The sequence below is a fragment of the Lissotriton vulgaris genome, chromosome 4_1 (assembly GCF_964263255.1).
Source record: "Lissotriton vulgaris chromosome 4_1, aLisVul1.2, whole genome shotgun sequence".
Classification (NCBI taxonomy): Eukaryota; Metazoa; Chordata; class Amphibia; order Caudata; family Salamandridae; genus Lissotriton; species Lissotriton vulgaris.
In genome coordinates this window covers 746,058,829-746,084,480 of record NC_141691.1, presented here as the reverse complement: position 1 = coordinate 746,084,480, position 25,652 = coordinate 746,058,829, and the positions used below count along the sequence as shown (strand labels likewise).

Here is a 25,652-nt window from a genome sequence, read left to right as displayed (position 1 = left end):
TAAGTTCCAGTCTGCCCTCTTGCACTCCGGTTTGCCAAATTACATGGGACTTCCAAGTTTATGTGTTGCCTTGTTGCCTCTCTCTACTATCTGTTGCTGCACAGTGCCTAAAAGCATGCTGTTGTTCACACGTATCTTATGAGCAACTACCACATGCCGGACAATAACCACAAAAATTTGAAAAAAGGGTCCAAGGGATATATAATTTAGAGACCCACACCTGATCATTTCCCCAGCTCCTACTTAGTGTATAATACAAGAAACACAGGGGGTCTACCATCTTAATACTAGAGCTGTACTGACAAAACGGAGTCCACAAGATCTCAGAGTGTGTATATCACAAAGACAGTGTGTTTGAGAGAAAAAAAAGAGAGAGAAATAGGTGAACTGTACATGCATAGAAGGGACCGTTACATCATAGGGTATTGATAAATGGCTAACCAGTCCAAAACAATTCAGATCGGGTTTCCATCAAACAGACTTAATGATCTTGTGGACTCGGTTTTGACAGTACAGCTCTAGTATTAAGCTGGTAGACACCCTGTGTTTCTTGTGTTATACAACTCCCACATGTCCCAGCAACCCCCCCCCCCACCCCCACACCAATCAGACTCTCATGTTATTAGGCTTTTATAGTAGGGACTTTTCACACTCTCTATTTTTACCACTATTTTTGAATCTTTTATGATTTGCTTAATAATGTCTTTGTAAAGTGCATTGACACCTCCAGGGTCAGGTCTGTGTTAAACTAAAACATGTAAATTAAATTGAATAATAAGTTAACATGTACAGCTGGTAAAGTAGATTGATGAGTGTAATGACAATGATAATAATAATTACCATCATCATCATCAGTATTATATTTCCACTGCTGGAGTTGCCTTTAGGTTTCTTCTTGTATATTTCTTTGCATAGACATTCTGTAATGTATTATTATGAAAAAAAATTGGGATCAGTTAATGTTATTTCATATGATGATTGAACGTCATAAGTGATAAGCAACGTTTGGTTCTTGCTTTAATGAAAAGTGAATGTCTCACTTTGACGAGGCATTTTAAGATTTTAGTAAATTCATATGAAGATGTGCTGTGACTTTGCTCTCTGCTTGGTGTGACAGTGCAGGCAGGTTCGAGGCACTAGGCATTGATTACCACAAAATGTAAGTTTATCCATGCTAACACTGAACAGTGAAGGAATCTTTTGCTTGCAAGATCTAGTTTGGGTTTTTGTGGAGTGACACTGGCCAGGTAGGAATTTTGGCACCCATTTCTGTTACTTTACAGAGCTCCACACCACATTTACATAGGTTCTCAAACAAGTCAGGAAAAACCTTTTGCAAGAGCATCAGCACCTGCTTTCCTAATATAGGAAACTGAACCATCTACAAATTGAAGTCTTTATCATCATAAATGAGATCAGCTGTCATATGGTCCTAAATTGTGTCAAAGCAATAACTAGCTAACACCACCTGAAGTGTAGGCCAGGTAAGGTCACTACACACTCAGGTGAAGACAGACTATTTTTATGCCACAGCGTTTCTGGTACTCTTGCTTAAATCTACCCATTTTATCCCTTGGTTGTAATATTTGCACCTTTATAATAAGAATTTACTACTCACAGTAAAAAAAGTACTAGTGACAACTGACTTACTGTGAGTAGTAGTAAGGACTAAAGTGCTAACAATATTACCAGTCAATGGAGCGCTCTTAGAAACATTGTAATTTACCACTAGTGGAATATCATCTTGAATAAAGTCCAAAGTGTCCACATACCAATCACAATTACAAGCTGCAAATACAACAAAATCTGTTTCTAAACATCTTAAAGAGGCATTGGCCTTTGGTTTGTAAATGTGTGATTAAGGTGATACTGTGTTTATATGTTACTTTAATTTGAGTTAAAGCTTGAAATCAAAGATAAAAGTGTATGTTCTCCAGCTGGAATTTTCATACCCACTGCCAGATTATATATGGAGGTCCATAATATCAGCCTACAGTAAAATCGCATCCACTACATCGCTTACCACCAGATTGTCAAAGTAGGTATATACATATTATTTTTACCTCCATATCTACTTACGCAGGCTTAACTTGCAATGTAACAGTTAGCTCAATGTATTGAATGCAATATTTTGTCATACTATATACTACATGCAATAAAGAGGGAGTATGCTCCTAGATCCTCTGCCTAAATTAGATGGTCCTGTGAAATATGTTTTTATATTACATTTCTTAACTGCAACAATGGAAGGAAGTGTGTCAGCCGAAGACTATTGGTTGAATTATTTCCTTCATTTTACAAAGAAAATACATAGCGCATCTCCATCACCTGCGAATATTTATTATATTTGTTGCAAGTTGTACATTTCATTTAATTAAAATAGATTTCGAAACATATTGTATAAAAGAATTAGGATTCTCAATAATTTACTATTATTTACATTAGCAAATTCTTCCTGTTAGTACACAGAGCAGAAAGTGGGTTGCGTAACGTTGCAGGCAAGGCTCGCTCGATCAAATCACCAAGCGCGCACTGCAATTTGGAGCTTATTAAAAATAATCAATGGTGATTTCTCCAAAAATGGTTTTGGCGACTGAAGAAAGGTTAATATTTCGTTGTTCAGTAATGAATAATTTAGCATGCCTATGCAAAGCAGGCCAAGTGGTACATGGTGGAATGGGGTAGCAGCCTTTTCAGACTCCATGTTGTGTGGAGGTGTGACCAATGTCAATGTAGAATCCATTTTCAAACGCCTATCATTTGGAGAATGTGGAACATGCTTGGAAAAAAAGCTCTTCCTCAAACAACAAAGCGAGTCTTGAGTTCAGCTTTGAAACATGTTGACCCTCCTGGAAGGAAATATACATTTGTTTTGCTGGTGCACGTGTGTCAAAACATTTTGAAGTGGTCTTCCTGTCACATTTTCTGAGCCTGTAAGACTTTTGCTTGGCTTTTGCATCAAGATATTATTATTTGTACTACATCGACAGAAGAATGGTCTGTTCAGTAAAGAATCCTCAATTGGCAGGCACATCCTTATAAAGCATTGAGCCCAAGGTATTGGTTATCTTTAAGCCAGCAATTTACCGCTAAGGCCAGCTTGTGATACACCAGCACTTTCTGCGCTCGTGACCTATCACAAACATGTCTGTCACTTGCATGTGTTTCATTGTGAAGATGGCTTGGCTGAATCAGTCTTAATGGGGCATCCACTATATGCAGTGCCAGCTTTCTGGTGGGAGGAGGCAGTAGGCATGAAGACATCATGGTGCCAGCTTGTATTGTTTTTCCCAAGTTTGGCTGGTCCACGTGGTATCCTATGTGATGTATGGTTGAAAAGGCATTTGGTCAGCTGAACTTTGCCAAGTAGGTAGCAGCAAAGGCAAACAAGAAGAACTTCTGGATGAAATAAAGACAGTCTCTAATCCAGTTCAATCCAAAATGTCTGTCTCAAATGGGACCAAGTGGTAGTAGGACAGGTTGGTGACGTAAGCAGTTGGATCATCGCTGTCCTCTTGTTCAGTCGAAAACTCAGATCCATTCTCGAATCTGAAAACAAAAAGAATTATCATTATTAAACTAAAAAACAGGACGCGCAATATTAAAACTCAGAATCTTTGTCAGAAATGACCTTCATCACTCTCTCACACTGAAAATTATATCTTATTTTAATCTAACTCAACTAATCTTTAAAATCTAAAAATTTGGGATCCTTCAAGAATCCCCTTGTGCACAAATATTTAGGTCTTCATTTTAAACATATGATCCTCATGAGCTACACTCTTCAGGTTGTTCTCTCAGGTTCATAGAGGTGATGTCGGCGATTGTCCCCCTGGCGTAAGTGCACATCTAAAGGGGACAATATTATCTTTCATTGGCAACAAAACATTTGAACCTTCTTTCTTTGGACATCCAGCATTAGCTAAACTTGTTTATTTTGGAGGCAGTTAGTTTTTATAAAACATTTTTTAAAGCATTGTGCTTTGAGTTCTATTTTATGTCCCTCTTTCATTCTTCCTTTGATGTCATATGGGTCATAGTTTTGTTTAAAATCATAATTATAAAATCATGGAACCCGCAACGTTATGTAAATGATATTAGTAATTAATATAGTAGTCACATAATTATTAATGTCTGACAACCTGGTATCATCTAGCAGAGCATGTGTTACTGGTGTGCAGCCATTTTCTATTCATGCTAATTTTTCCAGCTAAGGGAAATGCGCAGCGGTGACTCCTATTTTAAGGCAGAGGAGTGTCGCCCCACCTGCTGCGAGCGCAGCAGGTACAAACAGAATAATAAAATGGTCATTGCCATTTTCCTATTCTGTGTGCCCCGCTAGTGCAAGCGTGATGGTGGGGTTGGGGCAGACAGGTTCCTGCGTATTGCAGGATGACTTCTTCAAGATCTCCATGCGCATGACAGATTAGCCAGCTGTCATGCGCATTTCAGAGCCTGAAATCCCAGTGCTGTAAAACAGTCAAGGGATTGCAGGCACAAGCCTCCAGCCTCAAAATGAGCACTGGGTTAGCCTACTCCAACTAATCCCGGAGCTGCTAGCAGCATGAGAGCATCTCCAGAATTGGTTGGATTTGCATGCATGAAGTAAACCCCCTTCCATTCCTCCTCATCGCCATCGGGAGGGAAGAAAGGCAGCACATCATTAAGTTTTGCTGCGCCCTACACATTTTTTACGTTGCTAGCCAACCCTGGAAATGTGGTTCTGAGATTGATTGAAAGGGGAATTTAGGATTAGAACTGGAGTCTTTGAGAACCTGAGTTTTCTGAGACAGCTAAATATTTCCCCTTTGAGTAAAAAAGAGCTCTGCAACCCTTGTCACAATCAAAGTCAATTCTGAGGTTCACTAAATGAAGTGGGTGTGATTTTCCTGAATAGTTTTTCTTAAAATACAATTCGCTGGATCAAGAAATATGCAGAGGCAGTTAGGCAGGTGATGGACCAACACAATCAAGTGCCGCTATTGCAACTACTGATGCAATGTATAAGACAGTGAGGTTAAGGCGGGATTCCATAGGCCTCTTTGAGGTGAACTAAAGGCATCACAGTGCTCTGCTACTGCAGAATAAAAGCAAGTGATATCCAGTTGTGAAAGTGATCTCAGGTTCAAAAAGATCATGCACAGCGATGTCCTCAAAGACACCCTACTCTTCCCGACCTCCCCTCTGTTCATTGTTACATGTTTGCTCCCAAACATCAATGGGTCCCTATACCCACCAGGATTGGTAACACCTATTACACTACTGGAAGGAATTTGGTCTACAAAAGACAACTCACTAACAGACACTAAGGAGCTAATTAAAAACAATTCCTTAAATACTTTATTGAACTTACTTCAATATCCTGAATAATAACTCTAATGTATTGGTTTAACAAAATGCCAATTCTTCCTAATGATTTATAAATACGAATAAATTATATTACACACTATATTCTAAAATGATCTGTAATACATGTATCCATATTTAACTAAAGCTATAGAGTCAAGACTCCATTTACAATCCCATCAGCAAAAATGAAGAAAAAAAAGAAAACATTATAGGAATATGTTACATGTCTAAATCTGTCTAAATCTGATATATAAGAGAAATAGAATAAGAAAACTACACTTCAGTTATAATCCAATTTTAAAAAGTATGGTCAGGAAATCTTTATAGAACTCCACTGTGTCCCATCACCTAAACTTGATCTCCTCTGAAAAGGCCAGAATATATATTTCTTTGATCCATTCATCCACTTCGGGCACTCTATCCAACTGATGTTTACTCAGGATTATTCTCTTCCCTGTCAGTTGGTAGTGAGGAAGTACAAAGACTGCTACTCAGGATCCATCTCTTTTCCCTGATCATGCACGGGGACATAAGGATCCAGGAAACTGAGAATTGATGTGACACCAAAGAAACAAGTCCTGAGCCTAATTGCACGTCTAAACTAGGCAGGGGTAAATTTAAACTTCACAACCTTGTTCACCTCAGAAATCATCATATGTCTTTATGAGGTACAAAATTAATTGAAAAATGTCCAACTAAGCAGAAGTAATTTAATATATGCCCAGCCCTGACTGTGGTAGGGTTTCTGTAGTAACCTGTTTTCAACTGCCTCTCCGTCAAAGACAGCCTATTTTGCCACTATTTTCTATTGATGATCAGCATATTGGTTCCATGCACATTTATTTCTGCAGTGCTCACGCTTTATCAGCCTATAAACCCAGCCCCTGCCTGGTGAGGGTTTTACAATAAAAAGTAGTAGACAGTTAAAGAGAGAAAGCCCAGCTGTAATATACTTACAAGTGTTCTGCCGTGTCCACATCTAGGTCTTCATCTTTCCCATTTGTTATGTTGTGGTCAATAACTATGGTTTCTGTGTTTGCTAAGCAAAATCCATTTGATCGCATGATTTCTGGATTGGAATAAAAACAAAATGGAATAATCTCTGAGTGTCTGCTTTACCCCAAAGCACCAAATATCTCATGCTCCAAAACACGGCTCTCACATTTCACATTGCAGATTTTATTATTCATGATGACTGGTGCCAGCTCATCAGGGCCGGACTGGGAACCCGAAGCAGCCCTGGCAGTTTTGTAGGACCAGCCCCGTAGCAGAGGCACAAGTGTAAAGCACTGCTTCTTTTGGTACTGGGGTGCCAATATTTCAGCACTGGTGCAAAACTGGCCCCCAGTTACAAAAGAAAAGGCAGGGGGGGCTCTAGGCTCATGGCGGCCCTGGGCAGGGAGCGTAGGTAGGGGGCCCCGGAAGAGGGGGTCCGGGCGGAGCGTGGAGGCCAGTGAAGATGGGGGGTCAGGGTGTTTGGAAGTGGAACAGAGCTGGAGGCCGCCAAATCCCTGCCAGGGGCCACCAGGCAAATATGTATCCATCCTCAGAGGATTATTATATTAAGGATATATATTGGCGTTGTAGCCCCTGGAGTTCGGTGGCCCTGTGCAGGTGCACAGCTTGCACATGCCTAAGGCCGCCCCTGGAGAAGGCCTCCGCTGCTGCAAAACCAGCTCCCATCCATCCAGCGTCCCGGAAAAATACCCGCTACAGCCAGATGGGGAGCTCTGTTGAAGCTCCCCATCTGGTTATGCCTTCAAGTCGCTGGTGCAAATGCGAGAACATTTCAGGCGAGCACAAGGACATGTTGGTATTTGTACTCTCCCTACTAGTCAACAGTATGGCAAAGCTCACAAACACACCCCTTCCGAAAACATTCAAGGACTCTGGTTAGAATAGTAAATCATGCTTTCCTCAAACAATGTGGGGGTATTTCTGTGTCTCCTCTGAGCGTCAGGGGCAGTATGGAAAAACAGACATTTCCGAAGAGCGTAGACAAACAGGAGATCTTGGATGGTTAATAATTATTGAATTTAAACACACAGATCCATGTCATAAATGACCAGACAATTTCTAGTTTAAACAAGCTTCATTCAATTTACGTTTATACACTGGTTTCAATTACAGATAAAGGAAAATAAAGGAGAACAGATATGAAAAGGATCTGTGAGGATGGTGAAAGGCGTAATGAGCGAGTTCGTTTTGGATGGTCTTTTTGCCCCACAATATACGGTGTGCATCATGAATATCAGCACCACAATATGGATGCCACACAATTTCACGTACAAACTTTTGAAAATTAATCAACAAGTAAGTTTATATTTTCTAAACATTAACTCCACTTAATCAGAAGTAGAAAATGTATATTTCCCTATGAGCACTTATCTTTCGATATTTTTCCCCTTGATATTCTTGTGCCACACTATTCTAGGGGTCAGTAACCAATAGTACAACCACAATGTACATCAACTACACGTTTCCACACAGCTATGGTTAATTACTTTATATAGTCACATGGGTGGCATATTCCAATGATCCTTTGGTTAGTTTAGTGTTATGTTATGTTAAAAGCACTTGTAAAGCGCACGTTCACCAGGCAGTTTCATGGCGCTAGAGGCAGAAAGAAGGGATTATGGAAAGCTGAGATTACATGTTATACGTTTGAGCAAATAATAAGGGCTTGAGCATCTTTTTAAACTATCCATACGTTGGAGTCAATCTAATCTCTACCGGGAGAGAGTTCCAGAACTGCGGGCCTATAACAGCAAAACGAAGGTCACCTAGCTTTTTGCGCTTAAAAGAGGGAATAATCAACCGGTTTTGGTGATAAGAGCATAAGGCCCGGGAGGGAATATATCTTTGAATTTTCGCCGAAACGAAAGCGGGACTGCTACCGGACAAAGCTTTAAAAATGCTACATCCCAATTTGAAGACACACCTTTTGGCAATAGGGAGCCAATGTAGATTTTTCATTATAGATGTCACATGCTGCCATTTTGGTTAGTGCCTCAAAGTCAAATTAGGCTGTCTAAACTGAAGGGAGATCCTGTTTTGAATCCCATCTCAAGACATTCAGCCTCAACCAGTGCCCATCTTCTCATCCTACTTGTTCTTCTTTTAGTTTACTTTATCCCCTGCTGTTAAAACTTACATTTTGTTACTTGCTCGTTTATGTCTTATTTGGTGTATTTTTGCTTTTGTTCTCCAGATACTCCATTGGAAGGCCTGGTCTTGCTCATTTCTCACAATCCAGAAAAATATGAAGAGGTGATGCCTCTCTCAACATATGGGATACAGGGCATAGGAACCTTAAAATCACAATTAGAATGTCAAGCCCCGCACATAGGCTGCAACCTGCATGCTCTGTTGTAAGCCCTGCTCAGGTGGGATATGTTAATTCACTATTATTGGATTTCAGTATGTATTTTACAGACTGTGCGTCTTTGCTTTGCTATGGGAATATTGACAGTACTTTCCCTTCTATTCTGACCATCATGTAAACGAATATGTGACTTCAAAAAACTTAAAACATAAAACGCTATTGCTACACATACTACTGGAAAAATACACTACATTGGAATAATAATCAAAATAAAAACTGAGGAAAAGAAAGGTAAGGGCCCATAGTAGCACTTAATGAAAACAACAAACACTCAAGGGCGTAACATAGAGGCTAATACAACACAGCAAAAAAAAACAAATTTAAGGTAAAATAAAGGTCAGCCTATATTAATTTCTGAAAAATGCATTCCAAGAGGCATCAAATAGGTCTGAAAATATATGCATGCAGAGTTAATTGATAATTAGCCTTTTAAAAGGTTTGATCAGTTATTCCCAGAAAAGTGGTCAAAGTGGGTGGGATCTAAGGAGCACAACGTGCACATACTTTTTCAATTCAAGGAAAACAGTTCCCCTACTTATTGTGAAAAGTTAACCATCCCGGGACGGTTAATTCCGACAGTGCAACTGCTTTAGCTGAAGTGTAAGGAAGGGAGTATCCTGTGCTGTGAAAACAAGGGAGGGGCAGATGGCTAAACAAGCCTTGTTGCCATGGTGTCCGCTGGCCTGAAAGAATGGTAAATACGTGCAACTGTTTAATCTGCCAATGTAAAGGGTGATTGGGAGCCAGCATTGACTTTAATTGATGGAATCACTTTAAGCTTGCTGATGGTACAGATCTATTCTTTTTTTAATGGAATTGCAAGGGAGTTACCTGTTGAGCTGTGAAGTGTGTGCTTTTAAAGGACACTTATCGAAACAGTTTGCACTGTATACAGACTGGGTATTACTAAAATCTATATTTTAGAAGCACTTTTTTACCTTAAACAGATTTGCGTACTTTGTAGCAGCCTATCTATCCTATACTGTGTGTAATGCAAATTTAAAATAATAACTTACATATTCATAGTGCTTTTTGTCACAGACTTGCAACTTGTAGCACTAAACATACACAAGTCCATAGTCTCCACTGCACCAACCAAGATTTAATTCTCAGGTTCTCTGGTTACAGACACAGACAGACCTCTACTGTGCATTAAATAAAAGAGGTTTCATGACGGTTAATACTACATTTCCCACTGATTAACTTAACTTGCATTTATTTTTCATTTAAGCAGTGTTTTATTTTATATGTAGTAACCTAAATGTGAAAGAAATAAAAAAAAAGTTACAGAATATTGTATTTTTTTAGCCCCGACTTTGCCACCACCCCCACGGACACTCACCCTGAGGCCCCATTGCACACAGCATCACAGTATGCATACGTTTATTTTAAAATGCTCTTCGACCGCTGCCGGCTAAAACAGAATTTCGGTTCTCACTAATAATAAGGCTCTTAATAGTTTTCCCCAAAAAAGACTTACTTGTTTCTTTGTTGCAACTTAGTTAAAAAAAATATTATTCAGTATAATATTTCTAGAAAAAAAGGTTGGATTGGTACAGCCTTTTGTATATCTTATGTTACGTATAGGTAAAGATGCTCGCATTACTTTCCAAACACAACCCAATATCAGCCTTACAGTGACTAGCTGAAATGTATTACCAGACTAGCAAGAGGCTCAAAAAACATTTTGTAAGGTTAATTATCCTCACAAACCAAATGTCCTATCGCGGAACATGTAAACAAGGTGACCACGTTAAATAAAAACATGGTGAAAGGTCTCTGTCTAAATAGTAAACCTAAACTAAAGAGAAAATGTCAATGACCAAGTTCAGTCACAGTTAGTAGCGTTTTCTGTGATGTGGCACAGAGAGCAAGCATTACAGAAATTAAGAAATACAAATGCTGCTGAAAACACATACCCGTGAGAACATTTGTGTTGCCTTCTCAAATTTACTAAAGTTAGCATTTAGCACCATCTAGTGGACAATTTTACGAACTGCATCCACCTTGTAATTGCTCGGTTTCTGTCTATAAAAATCCTTGCCTAATGAGATTATCCTTCAAATGAGATTATTCTTCAACCAATAGCCCAGCAACTCATTCACCCGAGGACATGGTTTTCATTTAAAAACTGTCTTTTACATTTTATTTCATTTTACTTATCTTTTTTCTGACTTTAGTTCCGTCCTTTCTGTTAATGGAAGTAGGGTTGTCACTTTTTTTTACAAAAAATACATCCATAGGTTTATGTGTTGCTATTCTGGAACACGAGCAGGTGAAAACGAATTGTGTAAAATTGTCAAGATTCTTTTCTAATTATTTTTCTGCACTAATAATCATTCTGGAACGATTTAGACTGCTCTCACACACTTTCTAAATTATGGGCCTCGTTTATGAGGTTCTGACGTAGGGCAGCGCCACAAGGAATCTTGCGGCTCTGCCCTACGGCAAAAGAAAAGGACAGGAATGCACTGTATCTATCAGACACAGCCCATTCCTGTCCTTTTCCCCAGTGCCGTTGCACAATGGGCTGCTGGCACCAACGCAGGCATCCTTGCATCATGTAGCAAGGGTGCCTGTGTTGTGGGGCTGATGGAGTTGGTGCAGGAAGGGACATCTTCCTGCACAAAATCAATTAACTCAGGTAATTTCCTCTTTCCGTGTGTGCTGAGGCACGCATATGAAAAATGAGGAGAAATAAAGATATTTCTCCTCGTTGTGCCTCCCTTACACCTCCACTGTGGAGATGTATGTTTTTGGCACTGCCTCGGAGTTACGATTTCTCGTAAATCTGGGGCAGTGTAAAAAAGCCATGGATGTTGTTGGGAACGCCCCCAGCAACAACCATTGCACGCCCCTTTCACGCAGAAAACTTAGTTGAAGGGACAGATATTTACAAGGCAGCATTAAGCCAAAAAAAGTGGCTTAGTAAATATAAAGCGGGCTCCTGCGCCACCAGAGCGTCAAAAAAAGTGATGCACCGGTGGTGCAAGGGGCTTAAAAATAAGGCCCCTATGTAATTATGTATGTTTATTGTTTTAGATTTACGTTTCAGAAGGGTAAAAATATAGGATTTCTCTGCTTTCTTAATATTTTCATTGGCCTGGATTTAAATATACAGCAGAGGCTGGTAAAAAAGCCGCCAAGTGGCAACCCTAGCTGGAAGCCTGTCTCATATGTCCCTTTCTCCAGCGTGACTGAAAAAGCTGCTAATATTTATATCACTACAGTCAGCAGTGTAGCTTGATCAGTAAGATCACGGGGTGTGTGAGCTTCAGATTTCCTAATAATCCCACTGGCATAAAATGTTAAAATACATTATAGGACAAGCGGGCTGCATGAGATGGCTAATGGGGCAGTAGAAGGGAGAGAAATTATTCTACATTTTGAGGACTTTCAGAACAGAGATGAGAGAGAATGTGTGTTTGTGTGTGTGCTTTTGTCAGTGTGTGCATGCAAAAATCCAAGGTGAAATCTGGCAGGCACCTCATCATACTCGAGTGAAAGCACCGGTACCCAACTATTCATCAGAAAAATGATTTATTTTGGCAAGGTGTTACACTCCAAACACCCCCCTGAAGTTATGCCCCTGACTACAGCAACAGACGAGGTAAATGTCATTTATTTAATAGCTTATTGTATACACCTGTAAAAAAAAAAAGTCGTCTTATTCTTTGAAGATAAAGCACTAGCCAAAGAATGAACTTATGTGGTGTTAGTCACCGTGTCAGGCTGTATATGAGCTCCAGCATGCTGCACCCTCCAGCAGTCAAGTAGATAACAAAAGGTATGGAAACTGTGACCCAGAGTGCAAAGGTGACATGTCAGTGACAGTGAGGCCAAGGTCAGAGACGTAGGTAAAAACAAAAAAATGCCAGTATTTTGCTGCCCTTTTGCCTACAGGTGAATTGCAATTATTAAAGCCTTCTTAAATGAAAAACGAATGCAAGTTCAATTAATCTGTGTGAAATGCGTTGTTCTGGCAGGAAATCTCATTTGTTTCATGTGAGCAGTGCAATTGATGGATAGGTCACTGACTTTAATCCTTTTTTATTGCATTGGAGAGTAGTGATGCATAATCATAGTGCTATGAGGTTTCATACAGTGACAGAAAGCACTGTGAATAGAGATGTATATTTAATGCAGAATAAGATAGGCAGCACACAGGATAAGATAAGATGCCGAAAAATGTGCGAAAATCTTCAGTGTAAAAGTGGTTTAATTGCTTCCAAATATTATTCTTTCATTAATGCGCAGTCACACTATCTAGTGTAATTGTTTGGGTATAGGTTTACATGAATAAAAAGCATTCATAACTGTTCACACTCCTGTTCTTCCTCTCAAAAAGAGCAACTATTTGTTACCTTCAAGCTTTAAATGATTCTATCAATGAAAACCTATACTCGGTCCCATGAAGCATTCAGATTTTCCCATTAGGCAGTTGCATTAATTTCCTTCACCAATGTTAGAGAGACATATGACATCTTAGACCTTAGGTGGAATTTTGTGCTTTATTGGCCCAGAGGGATGAATCATATGAAAGATAATAAGAAGGGAAAGAGGAAATATTTACCTGAGATTTTCACTGGACTTTGAAAGCTGGGCTGGATTTTGTGGACATTGTCATTTTTTAACACCTGGTCTAATGGAGATCTTTCAAAGAAGGTGAGGACAACTTCAGACCGACAATACTGAAAAAGAAAGAAGGAAGCCAGTTAAAGTCAACCAAACTCCAGCCAATGCCCTTCCTCTGCATCGTGCTCTCACAGCTGTATGTACTCAGGTGTGCATAAGAATTTCTTAGAGCAAGAATGTGGTAATTTAAAAAAACCGCATGCCATGACATAACATTTTGAAAATTAATGTTTTGCTGACAATCAATCCGTGTGGGAGTGCTAGGGTTTACAGTCTTACCTACTCAAGGCTGTACAAGAACTAGACAACCTAATCCGCTTTCTATAAATTTACTGTCAATCAAATGGAGAGGTCATAATCCCCTAGACAACCAATAATTCAATGACATTCAATTAAAGTATATTTAGTCTAAAGAAGAATACTATGTCATGCAAATAACCTGCAAGAGCAAATAAAGAAATGCTTCATACAGACCCAACACATATTAAAATATTGTATCACAAACTGCAACATCAACACACACATCGATTTATGAAACATTTTGCAACCCAACCAGGAAGCTGTGGAATTTGAAATAATGGTCTAAAAATTCGTTGTCACAGGGGAGATGAGAGACCATGTTGACCTCAATGATCAGAGCTGTATCAGCAGGAGGTTCAGTTCCGCTGATGATTATTTATGTTCCCGTGTGGGTGCAATGTTCAAGTGCTCCAGGGTTATCCTCATGGTAAGCTGGTTTGCCACGGGTATCTTGAGAGTGTCATCAGAGCGAGGGAAATTAGTAAATCATGCAATGGTAGATTCTATGTGTGGGCCCTAAGACAAACAAGGAAGATTGACCACTAGTGCTGCCTTGTGGGGCATTAAAATGTAGCCAAAATAGTATGCACCTGCCCCCTAAATCCCCTGGATAATGGTGCCACTAATCCTGCTGCACTAATGATGGAGGTTTATGACAAGGTACCTAAATACCCCGTTGCAAAACTGGGTACGTCCAACATCTGTCAAGATAAATTTTATAGCGACATCTCTAGGCCAAAATGTTCATGACAGATTCAATTATTACTAGCACCAAACCATGCAATCATTCTCTTCACCATCCCCTGTATAACATGTCTTGGACAAGGATGTCCAAGACTGCTTTTGCATCAAGCTGCCTAAGGGTTAAGTACAGGTAAATTCGGTGACCTTAACGGATCACCTTGACAATAATTGTGGCTGTTGCTTGAGAAGGGCTCACACCCCTTTCTAACCAACAACTCAATGTTTCACCCAAGCTAAGAATGCATTTTGAAGGGTGTCACACCCCAAGCGCCTATGCTGAAGCTATGCCCCTGTCTATCCGACCTGGGCCTGGTAGTTTTCCCGGGGAACTCATGACTAAGTTCATGTAGAACACAATGGCCTGGAGTCCCTGCCGTGGGATCTCTGATTTTAAATGTATTTTCACTCCAGGCACCCCTCTAGGTCTCTGCTAAAAGAAACCATGATGTTTGAGCTGTCGGATGGTGCATGTGAGCAGAGCTCCATGTTTCTAGTCCTCACCTTTTACAATGTACTATGCCCGAGTCGCACATGGAGGAGGGCATTCGTGCAAATTAATAGGGAGAGCTGAGCCATGGATCTGGCCAGGGCAGGACTGGCCATAGCGGGCACCGCGCGTTTTCCCGGTAGGCCGCTAGGGTGGGGGCGGGTTTTGGGCCCAATAGGGGCTGTTTTTGTTACCGGGGTTTGGCAGTACGGCCCCCTGTAACAAAATCGTCCAAAACCGGCCATCGCAAACTGCTCGGCTGCACTCCCCCTCACACCAGGGGGGACAGTTGAGCAGTTTACCAGGGCCGGTTTCTGTTCCCAGTCCGGCCCTGGATCTGGCTTGGTTCTAAGAGTCTGTGCATGAGCTAAGCCGTGATAAATTTATGGCATAATGTAAAAACATTATTGCTACAAAACTATTAAAAAAATTATTTCTTTAACATGCAAAAGCATTTTGCCCTAGTACATCAGGTTATATTACTGCATAAACAGACATTTATTAAAAGTGAAAACATTCATGTCTCGCCCACCTCAACAAAAATCCCAATAGTGAACTGAGATGCAAGTCAGTAGTCCTGTAAACCCTGGCCTAGATTCTCATCATAGATGGAGCGACACTACAGCCTATTAAATCAAACATAAGAGGACCTTGTACCCTGCACATCCTGAACTCAATTATTTCAAAGTGCGCTCACAGGCGAAACTAAATTAAAATGAGGTACTGTGAAATAAACTATTTGCCTAGGGACACACAATTTGGCCAAGTAGGGACGCTGGTATTGATTCCAGGTTATCTGGTTCCACATTTTGAAATTCAGCTACCAGATGGATATCTCTATCTGATTCTGTTCCGTTTAGATCAAAGGTCACGATTTGTCTTTCATTTTTTGCTCATGACACAGTGATAACAAAACTGACTCAGGGCCCCCAGTTCCATCTACCAAGCCAAGAATGCATTTATTTCCGGTGTGTCACACCCCAAATACTCCCACTAAAGCTACGCCCCTTGTGGTTGGTTGATTGAGGGAGCTTGAATGTAATCTTTAAGGTGTACAGTTAAAATCTCACATACTTTACTTCCTTCGAGTTGTTTGATAAAACCTATACAAGACGATCATAGCAATCTGGGGGCACTTAAATTCTTATTGCTCTCAGATGATGAAATTGTGGAAGGGTATCACCTCTGCAGTCACTTCATCTCAGAAAGGCACCTCATCTTTCAGAATATTGGCCTTGTGTGCCAAGGAAACAGGGACCAGCCACAAACATAGTTCTTACATATTCTACAGAGACTTTATAGTTCTATCCTTCCCTAGGCCCAGGACTAGAATATTTAACTTACCTTCCATGGCATGTTTATGATGGTCTTGAGAAGTTTCTCTACTTCATTAAGTCTTGCTTCAATATCATGAGCTGCTTTGATGGTGATGAGCCCTAAATGTAATGGAAACAGAGGAGAAGTGTCATGAATGACAGGGGAGGTAAGTGTTTGCATGTACAGACAGACAGCTGATGAACGCTACAATATAACAACATGCTTTATCACAGTCCAAAGTATTCCATTCGTTATGGTACATGCATGTGCCTATTAACTAAATCACAAAAGAATTAGTGGTGAGCAAAGTTGTCAAACTTTACCTTCCATACTTTGTGAAGTTTTACTAAAATGCTGCCATGTTGGCAAATGTGATAAAGGTAACAACTTTTTTTTTTAAACAAGCTTGTGAAAATCCCACTGAGAACAACGCCCCATCAACAAAACTGTCACAGAACATTTTGGGAAAAAACTTTATGAGGGAAGTTTTGCCCATGAGTAAATTTATATGAACCACTATGTGACTTAACTAATGGAAATTTGTAAACTAAAACCAAATTCATCTGCAGATTTCTAATTACATACACCACTAATAGAAAAATGTTTGTCCTACACAGATGCTCACAATGATAACATTTAGAAAGTTGCCAACATGTAGATTTTGAATTGAAAGCATCATTGGGGCATACTAGTAACACACTGGCAGGCTTGCACTAGGCCTTCAGTGTCATTTTATTGATGGTTTTAACCAGCATTGTTGAAGCCGATCAGTTTCACTTTCCCAGTGCTTGCTGCTTGCCAATATTTTCTGCCAATACAGAACAAGCAGTGACAAAGTAGAGAGCAGCAGGCAGGCATCTTGGCTTGTTAATTTCTATACTTCCAAGACAGCCACCATTTGCAATGTGGCAACTATCTTGGAAATAAAGAAAATAACAAGCCAAGATGACTGAATGGTATTTATTCAGACCTCTACTTTGCCTGCCCATTTTCTGATCTGAACCCAGAGCATACTTTTGTGCAGGTGGTGGGAATCAACAGTCTTTTTTAGGGACTACAACTTATTTTTCATTATAAAGGTTTGACATAGAACAGAAAAGGCAGAATTGAGGATGAAGAAAGAGATTAGATAACAGTTTCAAAGAGAGAAAACAGGGATCAAAAAAGGCCTGCTATAGCAAGATAAAGAAACAGAAAGTGTAGAGCACTGGAAAGATGCACCAGGTGGTATCAAGATTAGGGGTGCTACGAATCTGGCAGGTCCTGGTTTTCAGTAGTATTGGCGGTGGGATCCTACGGAATACATTTTTTCAAATATAATAATAACCTTAATTTTATAAAATAACATTAAATCTTAAAACTTTTTTTTAAAAAGTGGTTTAAACTAAATATATAACTTTTAATGAAGTTTACAAATATTAAATACAGAAATTTTACAAGGGTGAATATTTTTTACAACTATTGTTTCACAATTATTATGTATTAAGCATGGGCGTATTTTGCGAATCTGGCGTTCGCGAATTTGCATATTCGCGAATTCACAATCCGCAAAATCCGCGAACTCTCGCGAATTTGCGGATTTTTAATTTTTGCGTGTTCGTGGGGAACTTTTGCGTATTCGCGGGGCGCTTTGCGTGTTTGCGGGGGTTTTTTTTGCCTGGTTCTTCACTGCCACCCTCTCATTTTTTATGCCCTTCTGCCCTTTGTACCACTTGTTTTTGTGCCTTTCTGCCCTCTGCCCCACTCTTGTTTGTGCCCTTTTGCCCTCTGCCCCACTGGTTTCGGTGCCCTTCTGCCCTCTGCCTAACTCATGCCCTCTGTCCCACTTTTTGCCCTTCTGCCCTCAGCCATAAGCCAGCTTCAACAGGAAGCACTAATAGATAAAGTATAGCAGGTGCTTGAGTTGAAGGTCAAATTAAGTTACACAGTCATTAATCACCCCCAAGTTTGGGGTGATTAATGATTGTGTAACTGAATTTGAGATTCAACTCTAGCACCTGCTTTACTTTATCTATTAGTGCTTCCTGTTGAAGCTGACTTTTTGTAACTATTTTAGAGGCTCTGGCAGCTTGCCGGCGCCATTCTAAAATAGTTACAAAAAGTCAGCTTGAACTTTTGACCCAATCCGTTCCGTTCGCGGATTTTGCTGGAAATTCGCGAATCTCGCGGATTGCGAATTTACCAAAAATCCGTGAGCGGAACGGATTTTCCGCCCATGCTTATTATGTATACATTTAAAAATATTTAATTGATACTATAACTTAATAAACATTTAATTTGACGAGTAAACGTGATGTAAAACAATATTATTTGCAGGTTATTTTTATAAATATTTTGAATTAATTTATATTATAAACTATAATATGTTTTTTTTAAACACAAAACGTTATTACATTTTGATATATTTTCCCAGTATTTCCATGAAGAAAGTATTCTTCCCTTTTCCCCAAGTGATTGACATGTGTGCCTCATTTACAGTAGCAATTATCATCAAATAAGTCTTCACTCGCTACACCTTCACGTAAATCTTCACTTGGAAAAGGTCAGTAGCAAAAAAAGTGGAAAATTACACCTTAGTGCAGTAGTAAATGTGTGTTTGAGGAAATATGCACATGAATATTTACCTTTGTGAATCTGGCCCTATAAAATATAGACTGTACAAATCTTTAAAACTAGATGTCGTACTAGCTGCAACCTATGTAAAATTTGAAAACTTACAGGAGTTCAAATGGTACACAGCACAAACATGTATTAAAAATACCATTTTTTAAAGTAATTACCTTTTAAAAAAAAAATCGTTATTTGTCTGCTAAGTGTTAAACTGACCTTTTCGCACACAGCAGCTTTGGGACAGAGAGAAATACCATAAGATGTTGTATTGGCCTTTATAGAAAAAAACATTATCAAATAATCAATGCGTCTGGCTTGCTGTTTGCATGTATGCCTGCAGTACACATAAATGACACACGGTGGCATTAGTACTCCATACCTAAGAAAATGTAGGATCTGTATTATTTCGATAGATAGCCATAATATTAAGTCATTGGCACAGCGTATAATTAAGGTTCCCGGTATTTCCGTTTAAACAGATTTTTTGCATATAAATACAGACGGAAAAATATTTTTTTTTGGCTGTATTTATAGATAGAAACGGAAAAATGCCAATAAACCTTTGCTGCTGTGTGCCAGGAGAAGACAAGCCTGTCCCAGTGCGGGACGGAGAGAGGGCTTATCAAATTTCAGCTGAGCCCATAACACAGGTGGACATTAACCCCTTGCATGCTGATGACGGCCCTCATCCGTCACCCACTACGGCACTCGTGTGCTGAGGACGGCTGGGGGCCGTCATAAACCCGCCCACTCACGATTTTGCTGCACAGGCGCAGAATCCCGGCCGCATGCAAGGGGTTAAGGGGCAATCAGGCACTTTTTTTTGGTTAAGTATCCTGGCTGGAAGCTATGGGGGGTGGGGGCCCGTGAGGAGGAAGACGCAGCCCTAGAAGCAATTGAGGGATAACAAATGCGCAAAGCTTATCACTGCATAGGTACTTAAGAGAGGCCTGCTTTTGATTTAGTTTAGTCACTGGAGCCAAGAGATATAAACGCACTGTAGGAATGTTAGATGTGTTGTTTTATCCCAGTATTTAAACATATAACAACTTAAATTCTGCTATTGGATTTATTTCTTTTACAGCGCTATAGCCCTACTCATCATAATGCAGGGTCTCAGAGCGCTTGACAATAAATCATATGTGTGTAAATAAATGTATATGATGTGTTGCATAAGACAGTAAGGGTCAGATTAGGACAACTGCAATTTACTAACTGCAAGTAACAAAAGGATATTTGTTACAAGCAGTAACCCATTTACCATCTACATAAATCTATCTAAACCTATAACAAACAAGCGCACATTGCCTAGTAAAATAAATGTGGAAAAATACTAGCAGCATCTTTTGTTTTTGCTTGCGGCAAAAAAAAATGTGGATGAATACAGAAAAAATGATCAAAAAACAAATATGGATAAATACAGACAGAAATGTTAAAACAATAAATACCATAAAACTGGAAGCCCTACGTATAATCAATCATGTCGGCTTCCCCAATATGTATTGTATAATAATTTGATTTATACAGCATTTACTACCCCTGACAAGGGGTTGAAGAACTTTATAGCAGGTAGCATGTTACTCTGGAATCCAAGGTTATTGGTTAATCCAGTGGTTATTGTTGGCTATAGCAATTAGTCATGTGCTCTGAAGAAAAACACATCTCATGTATTTACTCCACTTTGTGGTCGATTAAAATGAATGTGTAAGTATTTGATTTGTGGTAGTGCACTCGTAGTTCACCTAGTTTGTACGTTTCAACTATGATCATACAGGTCGTTGGTGCATAGGTTGGTACCCTACTGAGCTCTTAGGGTATGCATGAAAAGTCTTAACATGTGTGCTCTGTAAAAACAGGACCCACTCCTTCCTTGCACTCCTTTCTCTTTCATTCAATTCTTAATCCATGAATTCAAATGTTTTTTCTTTGAAAATTTATTTTCATTTTCAAATCACTTTTGTAGCGAGTTTTTTTAATTCATATGCTTCATATATCATTCATATTGTTTTTTACATAATCATAATTAGTCCCAATGCATTTCAAGCATTATGCATTTCATCAGGGGATTATTTCTCTTCAGTGCTTCACGTATGTTTTCAAAACTGGTGCGCGGTCATGATAAACTTCCCTCGCTACCTCGGCGTTCGTCACATTAAGAATTGAATGAAAGAGAAAGGAGTGCAAGGAAGGAGTGGGTCCGATTAAAATGAATACCATTTAGGTGTGATCATTAGCGAGAGCTATATAGTTTCAGACAAGTGGTTGGTAAGATAAATAGCTAAACTGGTGGAGATTAGGTATTTATGGGTTGCAGGGGTAGGATTTTAAAGCAGGAAAGAGTGTGATCTGTGAAATGAGGTGTGGCCTATTAGCAGAATTACAATAAGAGATTAAGGTAGACAGACACAAGACTAAAAGGAGGCTATACTCCGAAATAGAAGTCATGTGGATGATAGAAGGAAAGGTGAGGGTCACTCTGGACAAAGAAAGGAGAAGCCTCAATGAGACTTAAGTCAGGGTCAGTTTTGTCATGTAGGGTTTTAGATGTATATTGGGAAAATACTTCCTGAGATAGCAAACAATCTACAGATGTAGAAAGAAACAGGATTATATATGGTGCTCAATGCCCGGGGAAGACAGTTTAAACATGGACGTTTGAGTGTGCAGATCTTTTAAATATTAAGGGGTCCATTAGGATGGCGAGGGGACTTTGCCCGCCGCATCCCCGTGCAAAATGGGACCGCCCGCCATAGGAGCGGCGGTCCCACCTTGGCAATTAGGATGCGCCCGCCACACTGGCGGGCGCATCATGTATTTTTACCATTGCGACGGGTGATGCTGAAAGCGCCGCCCGCCGCAATGGTAAAAATGCAGGTTGTGCATTTCAAAGCACAACATGACAGGCACCGCGCGGTGCCTGCCATGTTGCACTATGAAATGCGGGGGGGCACCATAGGTACTCCCCATGGGCAACCGCCACCCCCGGAGTCCCAGGGGGCCCGCAACGGGCCCCCACAGGGATTCTCCGCATGCCTTTTCGTGGCAGCATTGCCGCCACGGAAAGGCATGTCTGCAAGCCCATCATAATATGGCTGGCGGTGTCTAATAGACACCGCCACCATATTAAACATTTTCTGCCCCGGCCGCTTATGCAATCAGGGATTTACCGGGTCGGCCAGAGCCGTTGAAGCCTCGCAATGCTTAATTTGTAAAATATTAAGTGCCAGGGCTCTGACCAGGAGGCCACTGCAGCTTGCACCACCCATCACCATTGTCATTGCTGCCAAATCAACTACTATCCATCTCTCTCGCACATAAATGCAATCGTTCAGATTATTCCAGGTCCCCAAAGCTAAAGGATTGGCTGGGGAGGCAGGTATTAGCAATTTTGTATAGTAAGGGTAGCTTATAGAGCGCTTGGTTACACCGAGGCGTGTCCCCGCGCTACCACTGAGGAACTCTGAGCGGGGTGGGAGACCAGTGATCAGTTATCTGGAGAACAGGTGTGTTATATTGTTTTCCCAAACAACTGTTATACTGCTCATCAAGCAGCGCCACCTTGTAGCAGACCGCCCTAAGTGTGGTGTTGATAATTAGGTGCCGAGCACCGGAAACCAATTAAGTGCTGGTGCTCAGCACCGGAAAGCACTGGCTCAAATTAAGCACTGATAGCCTGGATTTGAAAGCCCTCGGCCACTGCTGTTGCCTCTGTCACTTTCCTGAGGTCACCAAGGTTAATTACGGCAAGCACAGTGGTCTTTAAGAGACAGAGGGAAAGAGGAAGGTAGAGAGGTAGATGAGAGGAGAGGAGATGGGTGGATGGATGGATGGATGGGTGGATCAATGGATGGATCGATGGATGGGTGGATTTTGCAAAGGCAGCTTTTGGTACCACTAACATAAAAACATATGATCCTCTCCTGATACAACAAAAACTACAGTCATCACATGCCAGATACAGTTGCATCCCCAAATTGAACATTATATTGCTAAAGATGTTCAAGCAAAAGATGTACAATCTTCACCATGAAAGTTTGAATGTTTTTTCACCTGGAGATATTTAGGATAAGTGTCTAAACCTCTTTTATGCGAAAGAAAATAAGGTTCCCTCAGAATTCATTATTTGACATGTCACACGGCTGCCACCATACATCATCATCTGTCACAGTGCTTCAAAACTAATTAATAAAACGAATAACAAAATTATGCTTTTACAGCATTTCATACTGAGCTGTTTCCGTTTTGAAGTGCTGTGAATAACAGGTGTAGGATTACCCAATCAGTTTACTTATCTCAAACTGATGAGATGTTCTCCAGCTAATCCAGTCTTCTTCCTGCCAGCCAGCTCAGTAATGCCTATGTCCAATCATAACCTATAATGATGCCCAATTAGACCCACAAATCCTGAGGCCCTTCTTGAAATGCAGGGTGATCTGTATGGCATGGAAGGCACAAGACCGTCAGTCAAGAATGTTGCACGCATATCACCTTGTCATAGTGGCTGCGCACCGCAACCATAAAGAGTTAGGCTCAGGGGTGGCCTTAGGCATGTGCAAGCTGCGCACCTGCACAGGGCCACCAAACCCCAGGGGCCACCACGCCAATATATATCCTTAATATAATAATACTCTGAGGATGGATACATATTTGCGTTGCGGGCCCTGGCAGGGATTTGGCGGCCTCCGGCTCTGTTCCACTTCCAAACACCCTGACCCCCCCACCCCTCCCCCCCCCCTCCCTCTTCACTGAACTCCACGCTCCGCCCCGCCCGGACCCCCTCTTCCGGGACCCCAACCCACGCTCCCTGCCCAGGGCCGCCATGAGCCTAGAGCCGCCCCTGTTAGGCTTACCTCACCCAGATTCCTGATGCACGTTTGGAATTAAAGCAGGAGTGGTTCCGACCCATTTACACAAATGTATCCAGCTCTAACAAAGCACTGGCAATCACTGTCCCTAAGAGCATAATTATTTAACTTCAAGGTTCAAGTTGCTGTGGATGTGGTCTCTAGCTGAGTACATGAAAATAAGCCTACCTTGATAAGGCCTGCTCAATATTACATTTAGGCCAAAATGCTGTCGGAACATACCACGGATGGAGGTGACGATGTGATTCCGTCTGATACAACCGAAGTACTTTCACAGAGTCCGCTACAGCATCTTAGCCTATGGGAAATGAAGAGAAGCCCCTCCTCAACTGCCTCTGGTTTGAGTCGAAATCCTCACTTTCTTTCATACAATATGGCTGTGTTCCAATATTCAGCAATAATGGTAGGAAATACAAAAAACGCTAGCTCAGGTGTCTCATAAGCTAATCAAGCCTGACCCTAAAATGGCCGCACTTGGGCTAATGGATGAATGGGGTGGCCCACGGGAAACCTGCACACTGGTGGCAATAAGGCTGCTTGTAGCCAAATGGGACATTGCAAAATATTGGAGAGCGTTGAGGCTCCCTCACTGGTCAAGAGGACCAGGGAGATGGACTACTGCGCCAGAGCGGAAGAATTATCCTTTAAAGCTCGAGGATGCCAGCAGAAGCATATACAAATATGGGGCCAAAAGAGAGCACCATTTCCATGAGTCTTTTAAGCACACTGATCAGACCACCGCTAGACAACATTAACTGTGATATGGCAATTGAGGGGATCAGTGGATTCCCATACAATAACTATGTATTTACAGTGTGAAATTGTGCATGTTATGTTGGTGTTTGTACAAAACCGATAAGATTTATAAGAAAAACATTCCAGGCTGTGAGGTTGAAGTGAACATGCGCGGTCAGAAATGATAATAGAGCAAATGTCTGCTGCAGAGTCTACTTCTTTCTTGTTGTAAAATACATAGAGGCAGTCCACAAAGGCATTAAGGATTATGTGAAGCCTCCCTCCTGCATTATCACTTCCCATTTTTTAAGTGTGTTTGTAAATTGGCCCAAAACATCTGAAATGGGAATAAAATGGGACATTTCAGAGACCCTTCATATACAATTACTAGGAGTAGCCTTTTTTCACTACTACTATAAGGAGCTGGATATTTCTGGGCCACTCACAAAGGCATTTATGAGTTTGCGAAGTAGTACTTCTTTGCGACCCAGCTCAGAGTTAAAAAGTGTGTGAGACTTCACTGATTGGTTGTGACAATTTCTGAGTATATTTTGACTTGCTTAATTATGAAGAAGAAAGCGAGGACACTGCAGAAGTAATAGTCACTGACTGTACTGTCTACAATAATTTTGGCGTTTACATTACATTTGCACTACATTATCAAAATGGTCTCGTCTATCTTGGTTATAACTTCGGTAATGCAGGACAAACCATAAAAAGGGAAAGAGATAGAGGCAGACTCAATTAATATCACCATTAAAATCCTTCGACAAGTTTTTTTGCCCTCGGTAAATTGTGAAGAAATACCACTAAGGGGTTGGATTTACAGGAAATCGATGCCAATACAACATAAGAAACGGACTCCTTTAACAAATTACCTAATTCAGAACTAAGGAGATATGTGTCCTGAAGGAAAATAATTACAATTCTTCTTGTTTTAGGCACACTTCAAGGCCTGAGAAGCTTCTTACATAAGGCATGCATAACCATTGAATGAAGAAGATCATAGTAACCAACCAAAGTAAATTTCTCTATCAGCAAGACATCCAGAGCCAACAAATAGCTGGTAAAATTGAGCAAACTGTGCAGCTACAAGCTGCAAATACAACCAACGAAGACAAGAACTATACACCAGGGGTCTGAAACCTATGCATAGTGCTTGAGTAACATAGACAATCAAAGAGTTAGAGGTCTGCATGAGAGGTGTGATGAGTTGAGGTAAAGC

At 40.6% G+C, this 25,652-nt stretch overlaps 1 protein-coding gene across 1 annotated transcript in view; it reads right to left on the bottom strand.

The window, feature by feature from the left end:
• Positions 1-2,320: 2,320 nt before the first annotated feature.
• Positions 2,321-25,652, bottom strand: part of PXDC1 (PX domain containing 1) — a 98,837-nt gene continuing 75,505 nt past the window's right edge. The window contains exons 2-5 of the mRNA XM_086965047.1: positions 16,245-16,336; positions 13,308-13,425; positions 6,307-6,418; positions 2,321-3,549 (exon numbers count right to left, since the gene is read on the bottom strand). Coding sequence (XP_086821173.1) covers positions 3,432-3,549; positions 6,307-6,418; positions 13,308-13,425; positions 16,245-16,336 — 440 coding nt within the window. The 3' untranslated portion in view covers positions 2,321-3,431. The remainder of the gene's footprint in view (positions 3,550-6,306; positions 6,419-13,307; positions 13,426-16,244; positions 16,337-25,652) is intronic.